This window comes from Ictalurus punctatus, chromosome 18 (genome assembly GCF_001660625.3).
Source record: "Ictalurus punctatus breed USDA103 chromosome 18, Coco_2.0, whole genome shotgun sequence".
In the NCBI taxonomy this organism is placed as follows: Eukaryota; Metazoa; Chordata; class Actinopteri; order Siluriformes; family Ictaluridae; genus Ictalurus; species Ictalurus punctatus.
Genome location: NC_030433.2, coordinates 1,237,501 through 1,247,500, shown reverse-complemented (window position 1 = coordinate 1,247,500; position 10,000 = coordinate 1,237,501). Strand labels below are relative to the sequence as shown.

The 10,000-nt window shown below is 41.5% G+C and overlaps 1 protein-coding gene across 1 annotated transcript in view; it reads left to right on the top strand.

The window, feature by feature from the left end:
* The window catches only part of loxhd1a (lipoxygenase homology PLAT domains 1a), a 13,334-nt gene extending 5,194 nt beyond the window's left edge, over positions 1-8,140 (top strand). The window contains exons 7-15 of the mRNA XM_047161990.2: positions 37-222; positions 1,637-1,764; positions 1,900-2,017; positions 2,233-2,410; positions 2,638-2,823; positions 4,592-4,762; positions 5,363-5,501; positions 5,743-5,898; positions 6,209-8,140. Of these exons, the coding sequence (XP_047017946.2) occupies positions 37-222; positions 1,637-1,764; positions 1,900-2,017; positions 2,233-2,410; positions 2,638-2,823; positions 4,592-4,762; positions 5,363-5,501; positions 5,743-5,898; positions 6,209-6,689 (1,743 nt within the window). The 3' untranslated portion in view covers positions 6,690-8,140. The remainder of the gene's footprint in view (positions 1-36; positions 223-1,636; positions 1,765-1,899; positions 2,018-2,232; positions 2,411-2,637; positions 2,824-4,591; positions 4,763-5,362; positions 5,502-5,742; positions 5,899-6,208) is intronic.
* Positions 8,141-10,000: the final 1,860 nt, after the last annotated feature.

Sequence of the window (10,000 nt, the reverse complement as noted above, 5' to 3'; positions counted from 1 at the left end):
CTGTGTGTGTGTGTGTGTGTGTGTGTGTGTGTGTAGTTAGGTCATGATGGAGCCACTGCGGAAAGCTGCTGGCTTGTGGATGAGTTCTCTGTTGCTGCGCCGACCAAAGGGGTCATGTATGTTTTCCCATGCAAGTACTGCCTGGCCAAAGATCGAGGTGAAGGTTTAACTGCACGTGTGTTTAATGTCATTGACGCAGACACTATCAGCATTTTGCGCAAGGTATATACACACACACACACACACACACACACACACACACACACACACACACACACACACGTTCTCACACTCTGACACGCTGTTGATCCCAGTTGATGTCATTTTTGATTGACTGTAATGAAAGCAGGTGGCTGTGACGTCGTTGTGAGCAGCATGTGTGAACAGCATGCGAGCGTTTGATAATGAGTTTCTGGGCTCATACCTGGCTCCTCGGCCAGGCCGGTGGCTTGAATTGCCCTGAAACATGATTCCCCACCCTGTGACACTTCCTTCAGTTTCACCGAACCGTATGATGGGTCTGTTAAGGTTACTGTGCTGCTGGGTCAGTATGGCAGTCATGTAGCCATTGCACTCATGAACTTACGAGGTGAAAGGTCTGCTGTTGTCCCGAATGCATACGGCCGATGCTTGACACTGAGTTTGCTTCATTTGTTTGGCACTTTTTCCTTCACATCTCTTTTTCATTTTTTTTTTTTTTTAAAGTCTTTAACATGACTTTCAGTAGCTTGGAAATCTCAGTGTATGCGTCCCACCAGGCAAATAATGTACAACCCCAATTCCGATAAAAGTTGGGACAGTATGGAGTATGCTAATAAAGACGAAGAGGAGTGATTTGTAAAAAGTACTTTGAAAGCTGGGACAGGGGCAGTTTAGGACTAATAGTGAGAAGTTGAAATAAGAAGGTGATGTGAAACAGGTGAGGCGATCGTCTAATCATAGTATATAAGGAACCTCCAAAAAAAAAAAAAATGGCCTAGACGATGAAGAGCAAGGATTCGCTGTCTTTTACTAATTTTAACAGGCCTCATTTGCAATGGTGGACCAATAGGAGACACCGCCTGCTATTTGGTTATAGTTCTTTTACAGGCACATCTTTAGATAGCTCACAGCAACTGTCATCATCTAATGCTCTTCCTGGCTTGTACTGGCGTCTGAATCTGAGTCTGTGGTGTATTTTTCCGCGTTCGCCATCAGGTGGCGGTGTTGTCCTTCTCTTGTCTGTCCTGCTTTTTGGCGAGAGTCTGGTTTTGAGCATGCTCTACTTCTTCCTTTCCTCATCGTCTTTCCTCTTCCACTGCTTCTTCCCCCTCTGTGCTGTTTTATTCTTTCCTTACACTGTGTGATTGTATTGTGTTCGACCCGAAATGAGAATTAAGGAAAAAGCAGGCACAAACCTTAAGAGAAAATAATACATGAGCTGTAATTATAAACATAGGTGTGGCAGTAATGTTGCTCGAAAATCTATTAGCTAGTTAACTAAATGCATTTTTTTAACAGTGAGGTAGCATTGTTGCTACTTTTATATTAAGTACTTTGAGAAGAGTTTATTTTTATTGACTATTTTTATTGACTTTACTGCACCGGTGAACTCTTCATCTTATTTACTTAATGTTTAATGCTTCTTGTCCTGTAGGTCATCTATGAGGTAACCGTAGTAACGGGTGACGTCCAGCACGCTGGCACAGACACACAGATCTACCTCACGTTGTTTGGAGTGTACGGCATGTCAGAGGAGATCCTACTGCCTAAATTAGAAGACAGGTATACACACACACACACACACACACACACACACACACACACACACTAAAAGGAGAATGTAAATGCACTGTACTCATACACAAGAGAAACCCAGAGGAGGCTATGAGGTGTCTGTGTGTGGGTGTGTGGTCCCAGGTTTGAAAGAAGTCAGACTGACACGTTTAATCTAGAGATCGAGGACATCGCTCCACTCCGTAAAATGCGCGTTCGTATCGATGGCTCTGGAAGCAGACCGGACTGGTTCCTTGATAAGGTGTGTCTGTGCGCTACAGTCTTCGTTACAGATCATCTCGGATTCAAAACACAGATGTGCGACAGATGAAAGGGAATCTGAGAGCGCTCTTACGCTTATGCGGCTGTTATTCTGCTTTGACCTTTCGTTTGTTACCCATCTGTGAATATGTCCTCGAACACACATGAACATGAATCGTCTTTCCTGATCCGGCGTGTGTGCGCGTGTGTGTCTAGATTGTTCTACATAACCTCGAGACGGACGAGGTGGCACTGTTTGTGTATGAGGATTGGATGTCCCGCACATATGGAACCAATCGGACACTCGTGTGTGAAATGCCTGCAATTATCGATGACGAAGAAGTGGTGCAGCTCACGACGTACAGTATCGCAGTCAAAACCAGTGACCTCGCAGGTACACAACTCTACAAACCTGCACTTACACTGCGCACACAACTACATACAAGTGCACACAAATCTATAAAGGTGATACTATACATACTGTAACTGCAGACTAGCCCCAGCTACACACAGGTCGGTGAACGCTACACTAAACACATGCACACGGAGATGACGTGTACTGTTGTTGTTGATGTTTTACGGGAGGGAACGGGAGCTGAAATGTGATTAGTTATGTTTTAGGTGCTGGGACAGATGCCAATGTATGGATGATTATTTTTGGTGAGAACGGAGACACAGGAGCTCTTGCTCTGAAAGAAAGCGAGAACACCAACAAGTTTGAGCAAAGCTTGACTGACACGTTTCGCTTCACGGACATCCTCAGTCTTGGAGAACTCTCCAAAATCCGGGTGTGGCACGACAACACAGGTGAATGTTTTACCACGAGCACAGTTAAACCCATTGCGCTGGTCTGACAAAATGTGATTGTGTGTATGTATGCACTGTATGACTGTTAGCATATGTACAGTGCTGTGGGAAAGTATTTGCCCCCATCCTGATTTCTTGGGATTTTGTTTAGATCTCGTACTGAATTGATTCAGAAATGAAAACAAAATCTAAGATAAAACGAAGGCAACCTGAGTAAACACAAAATAGAGTTTTTAAATGATAGTGTTATTTATTGAAGCAAAAAAGTTATCCGATACCAACTGGGCCTGTGTGAAAATGTATTTGCCCCCATAGTTACTAATTCCCCAAATCTATGAAGCTGCACTGATAACGGGGTTCAGCTGGACTAGACGCAACCAGGCCTGATTACTGCGACCCCTGTTCAATCACCTACACTTACATAGAACTTTATCAACAGCATGAAGTGGGTTAAAGTTAAAGAAGTTGGTCTTACTCAGTAACACACTGTGCCAAAGTTGAAAGAAATTCCAGAAATGATGATGAAGAAGGTGATTGAAAGACATCAGTCTGGGAAGGGTTACAAAGCTATTTCAGAGGCTCTGGGACTCTAAAGAACCACAGCGAGAGCCGTTATCTCCAAATGGAAAAACTCGGCACAGTAGCGACCCTTCACAGAAGTGACGACCTTCCAAAATTCCTCCGAGAGCACAGCGACGACTCATCCAGGAAGTCACAAAGAGCCGAGGACAACATCAAAGGACCTACAGACCTCTCTTACATCAATAAAGGTCACTGTTCATGACTCCACTATCAGAGAGACACTGGGGGAAAATGGCTCCATGGAAGAGTGGTGGAGTGAAACCCACTGCTGACCCAGAAGAACATTAAGACTCGTCTGGGTTTTGCCAAAACACTCCTTGATGATCCTCAAACCTTTTGGGAGAATGTTCTGTGGACTGATGAGTGGAAAGTGGAACTGTTTGGAAGACAGGAGTCCCGTCACATCTGGAGTAAACCAAACACAGAATTCCACAAAAAGATCATCGTACCTACGATCAAGCATGGTGGAGGCAGTGTGATGGTGTGGGGATGCTCTGCTGCTTCAGGGTCTGGACAACTTGCATCAATTGAGGGAAACATGAATTCTGCTCTCTACCAGAAAATCCTAAAGGAGAATGTCCGGTCTTCAGTCTGTAAGTTGAAACTGAAGCGTAACTGGATTCTGCAGCAAGACAGTGATCCAAATCACAGAGTAAATCCTAGTCCTAGAAGTAAGTGAAAGACTGATCTCCAGTTATCAGAAGCGTTTGGTTGCTGTTATTGCTGCTAAAGGTGGCACAACCAAGTTTCAAATTTAAGGGGGTAATTAGTTTTTCACATGGGTGATAGGTGTTGGATAACTTTTTTGCTTCAGTAAAAAACTAATAATAATAAAAACGCTATTGTGTGTTTACTCAGGTTGCCTTTGTTTCATGTTCTATTTCGTTTGACGATCTAAAACCTATTTAGCATGAGATATACACACAAACAGAAGAAATCAGGAAATACTTATTCACAGCACTGTATGTCTGTAGTAGGACCGTTAAATCCCTTTAACAATGGTATTCAAATACAAAAAAAAAAAAGTTATACAACCAGAGCTATCTTCATGGTGTACTGCAGTAGTGTATTTAAACAGTGAATTTTTGTTCTGACTGTGCTACATGGTTGTTACCTGTACCCGTGTGCCTCTTGTGTATGACTCTGTGCTTTCCTGAATGATGTGTACATCTGTGTTTCGTGACAGGACTCGCTCCAGGGTGGCATCTGGAGTCTGTGGATATTTCTGATGAAATCATGGGGAAGAAGTTTCGTTTTCGTTGTGACCGCTGGCTTGCGAAGAAGGAGGATGATGGGCAGATCATGCGAGAGTTGGCCTGCGCTAACAACGACGTGCTGGACTTTGACGAGAAGACAAGTAGGCTGCTCAGAGACACACACGTCGATACACACACGTCCTCATCCGTATTACCAAAACAACTGCATGTTTACCTGTCCCTGTGTCTGATTTGCTAAAGGTTTGTGTGTTGAAACACTTGATAGCACCATGTGTACACTAAGTGCAAGCAGAGGATTGAGCAAAATAGAAGGTCTTGTATATTTTATGGGAGGTTTTGTGGCGTTCCTCATGTGCGCAGGATTTCCCTGTGTTCCTACCCTCATAAAACTTTCTGTCAAGTGACTGTAATGTGAATGAATGGGTGAATGTGTGTCTGTATGGTGCCACGGTGTCGTATCTGGGGTGAGCTCCCACCTTCTGCCAAGGATAGACTCCGCCTCCTCCACAACCCCGACCAGGATAAAGCAGTTTTTGCCGCAATGAACATGCAGTTTGGGGAGTTTTTATTTAAAAGTGTGATATACGTGATCATCATGAACATTTTTTTTTAAACTATTTAAAAAAAAAAAAAAACATTCAGGTGGTAGAGATGTTACTCAGGGATGAGCTTCAACCCAATGTTCATCACATATTTAATGCTTTTACCGTAAAGTGTAAACCCGGTCACTTCTCCGTTAGAGTATGAGGTTGTCACGGTAACAGCGGACACGGATGATGCTGAGACGAAGGAGAATGCCTGGGTCATTCTGGAGGGAAGACTGGGAAGATCCAAAGAACTCACCATGGAGAACTCCACCAAAAAGAAACGTTTTTTACGGTAATAATAATAATAATAATAATAATCATTTTTTTGTTCTTTGAACAGTGTTTTGGTCAGTTTTGCTCAAACACATGAAAGACAGTCACGGCTGCTGTTTTGTTCACGTCACTGCTGTTTTATTTGATCTCTCATCAAACTGAAACAGAATATGGTGAGGAGTGAACAAACTAGAAATGACTTTATAATTACATTGTGTGTGTGTGTGTGTGTGTGTGTGTGTGTGTGTGTGTGTTTATAGAGGTGCCACGGACCGGTTTGAATTCTCCTGTAAGATTCTGGGTGACATTGTCAGTATCTGCTTGGGCCACATCCCCAAAGATGGCAAGAAGAGCAAATCAGAAGCCTTCTGGAGGGTTGAGGAAGTCGTCGTAACGGAGAAGAACCTTGGCAACAGGTTAGCGATCCCTGACCAAGGTGCTGGAACATTGCTGGTGGCATTACACTAAACTTTAATCGATATCGAAGGTGGAATCGCTTGTTCTGTCTCATATTTTCTCACAAATTCCTATATCTATTTTTGATTTTTTTTTCCACACACACAAGCCTCGTGTCAAAGTGATCATTTTAAGAGCGAGGAATCGCTTGTGGATTCCAAAAAGTGCAAAACCTTACATATTTTTTTTTTTAACTTTGAATGAATTTATAAATGCTGGCCCCGTTAAATTTCATGCGGTAAAGTATTCCATATCCTTCCCTCCCTTCAGGTACATCTTCCACTGCAATACCCTCATCCCCATTTCATCCAAGCGTGATGACTTCCAGACCATTGAGTGCACAAAGTTCATCGAGAGCTTTGCCAGCAAGGCACGCAAACTGGTGCCCGTCACATACGAGCTCATTGTAATCACAGGCGATGAGAAGGGTGCAGGCACTGATGCCAATGTCTTTCTTACCGTCATCGGCACCAGCGGTGACTCAGGCCGCCGCCAACTGAAGCAGAAGTTACGTAACCTATTCGAGCGTGGCCGCACAGACCGATTCAGCATAGAATTGTTGGACATGGGCGAGCTGCTTAGAGTCTGCATTGAGCATGATAACTCGGGCATCAGTCCCGGTTGGCTGCTGAACCGGGTCGAGATCACCAACACAGCCAATGGGGTGACCACTGTCTTCCCGTGTGACAAATGGCTGGACAAGAACAAAGCTGATGGCAAGATTAAGAGGGTTCTTTACCCAAAGTATTGATGTCTTGGGATTCCAACAAAAAAAAAAAAAAATGAATGCACTAATAAAAGGCCAACTATCTTTCCTTTTAAATGAACGTACCGCAGGCTAAATATCAATATCAAGCGTATAACACATTATACTGGCACATGCCTAGTGTACAAATGAGCAAGGTAATGAACATGCTTACAAATGTGCTGCCAAATGGGACTGTGTGGGCTAATGATGCTATTTAAAGTGTCCACATTAATGATATTGCACATGTTCAATACTGAGGTGTAGCATAGAACAGACAAAAGGGAAATAAGCGCTAACGCACAAATGTGCTAACAAACATCAATCCTCATGAGCCGAGCACAGCTAACAGCGGTATTTTGAACTGTCTGAGATGAAGATCTGAGATTCGCGATCACAAAAGGGACATGGGAAGGATTTTGCTAACAAAAGTGCTAATGAATATTCCTCTGGATCAGAGTTCTCAGGTGTCAGTTCTGCCATAGTACTGCACACGTCTCCCTTCCTCGTACGGATTCCGATTCAAGGATTAGTTTTAGTCATGCGATAAAACACTCAAATACAGCGCTGTTGTTAAATACTACTGTTATTAAATACACACTCTCAGGGCGTTGGCTGTGCATGTTAACTGTGTGTGGTGGGAAAAGATGAACGCATTGTGTAAACGCATGTGAGATAACACGTTATGTATGAAAGAGAGAGCGAGATTTTATATATGTTGATTTTATTTTTTTAAGCCTTTTAAAAAAAAAAAAAAAAAAAAAAAAAAATTCCAATATCTGTTTCTACCTCAATGGGACTCCACCAGGAGAGCAAGCACACATCATATCGCTCATCCAAATTTCCTGAAGTAAATGAATTTCCCTTTCATATTTAGGTCATAGGTTTAAGGTCATTCGAGTCTTTTTGATAAACCAACGTTAAACATTCTTGAACTTTGATAATGGCATCCCTGGAGCTCACTTGAACGGAACCAGTTTATTGTTTGCCATCCGTCATCACTCACACACGCACACACTCACACACGCACACACACACACACACACACGCACACACTCACACACACACATATTTTCATAATTATCCAGCTCATCCTGAGTTAAATTGGGTCTCTTTAGTATGACCAATCAACCGCGTAATGCCTGGGAACGTTGGGAAGTCTGCCAGGGTTGTTATACTGAAATCAAAATCGAAACAAAGTTGTATGGAGTTTTAAAAGTGCTTGTTTGGTTAGTCGAATATTCTAAATGTATTTACAGTAAAGTATGCATAAGATTCTTTGCCAGAAACACAACTGCTAATCTTAAGGCCTACTCAAATATGCTGATAAATGATATGCTAAATGATATGCTAAATATGCTAAATAAAGCATTAAGCACAAGTATGGGTAATATACTATTACTACAAAAAAATCTAAAAATACACAGTACATTTTATATATATATATATACTGTAAAACCGGATAGTTCATTTAACTCCAAAAATTTAAGGAAACTAATTACCTCAAAATTATTAAATTGATAAATCTATTTCTTTAAGCCAAATACACTTAAATGATTTGAGTTAAAATATTTGTTATATTTAAGTGTATTTGGCTTAAACAAATTGATTTATCAACTTAAAAATTTTGAGGTAATTAGTTTCCTTACATTTTTGGAGTTAAATGAACTGTCCGATTTTACAGTATATATATATACACACACACACACACACACACACACACACACACACACACACACACACTCTATGAATTTTTATACTGCAATAAATGGTTGTACAGGTTTTTTTTTTAATAGTCCAATTGTTTTATTTACCTGTAACCAAATTGAGAAATGTATACGCTGTTTTTATGCAGATTTATATGTGACATGTTCTGTAGTTTAGACACTTAATTTTTTTTTAAATTTAACAGAAAATCTATCAAAGTGTAGATGTCTTTCTATATGCCCAGTTGCACACATCTAAAGTTGTAGTTGTCGGGGGGGGGGATTTTTTTTGTCGTTGTTGTTGTTGTTTTTTTGTTTTTTTTAAAGTACATTTTTAATACTTCATCTTTTTAGTTATACTCCAATGTATTTTTGTAATCATGTATCAAAATTTGTAGCCGTGTTTAAATATTAAACCTCACTTCCTTTCAACGTTCCTCTCGGTGAAATACCTGAGGATGATTATGCTCGCTCACATGAAACGATTCTGTTCATAAAAGTACCGATACGGTGAAGAATTTTAAGAGCCACTTACATAAAATTCCATTTTTGGTAGAGTTTTACAGCGCATTGAAGATGTATTTTGTACCAGTTGTGATATATACAAATAAATATCGTACACCGATGAAACCGATGTCTTTTAACGTTTGCTGTCGCCGTTCGGGTTTCGGCTTGCGCTCGGGAAGATCTGTGATGCTGGGATGATGGGCATGTTGATCACTGTAAATTCAATCGCTTCTTCTGGTGTAAGATATATCATAATATACAACCCCGATTCCGAAAAAGTTGGGACAGTATGGAAAACGCAGAAAAACAAACAGAAGGAGTCGTCGGAACGTTCGATTCACCCTGTACGATACTGAAAACGCGTCATTGACACATCATTTGATGTTCCGCTTTGTGAATTTAATTTATTTTTGAGAATACACACTCCTTTCCGATCTGACGACTGCAACACACTCCAAAAAACAGTTGCTGCTTTGAAATTCCAGCGAAGTTCATAGTACTAGTATCGGCACTGATAATACCGGGGTTTGTAAGATCATGAATACAAGTGGCAGGGTGTATAAAGTCAAGCTTTTTATCTTTGTGTAAGCCCTTCTTACACCTCACTCTACATCCAGAGTGTGTCACTATTAAGAAAGTCATCGGGTTGTTTTGTTACCTCTGACAGGTATTGGAGATATCAGTCAAAGCATTGAACCATGCCTAGAATCCTTTGTAGACCTTGAATGTTTGATGGCAGATCACGCTCCATAATAGCAGTCACCTTTGCTAGGTCAGGTTAGATGCTATTTCATCAGTTTAGTCTCCTGGATATAACTGTGACTGTCTTTGATGGAGCTTATTTGAGGGTCTTCGGCGCTCTGTTCAGTCTTAACTCATGTTCCAGTGGTGGCTTGACAGTTAAGGCTCTGGGTTACTGATCAGAAGGTCGGGGGTTCAAGTTGCTGCTGTCGGGCCCTTGAGCAAGGCCCTTAACCCTCTTTGCTCCAGGGGGCGCCAAATCATGACTGATCGTGTGCTCTGACCCCAACTTCCTAACATATGCAAAGAAAAAAAGAGCGGGAGATCTAAGAAAGGATGAAAATAAGTCATGCGGCAGCGTTG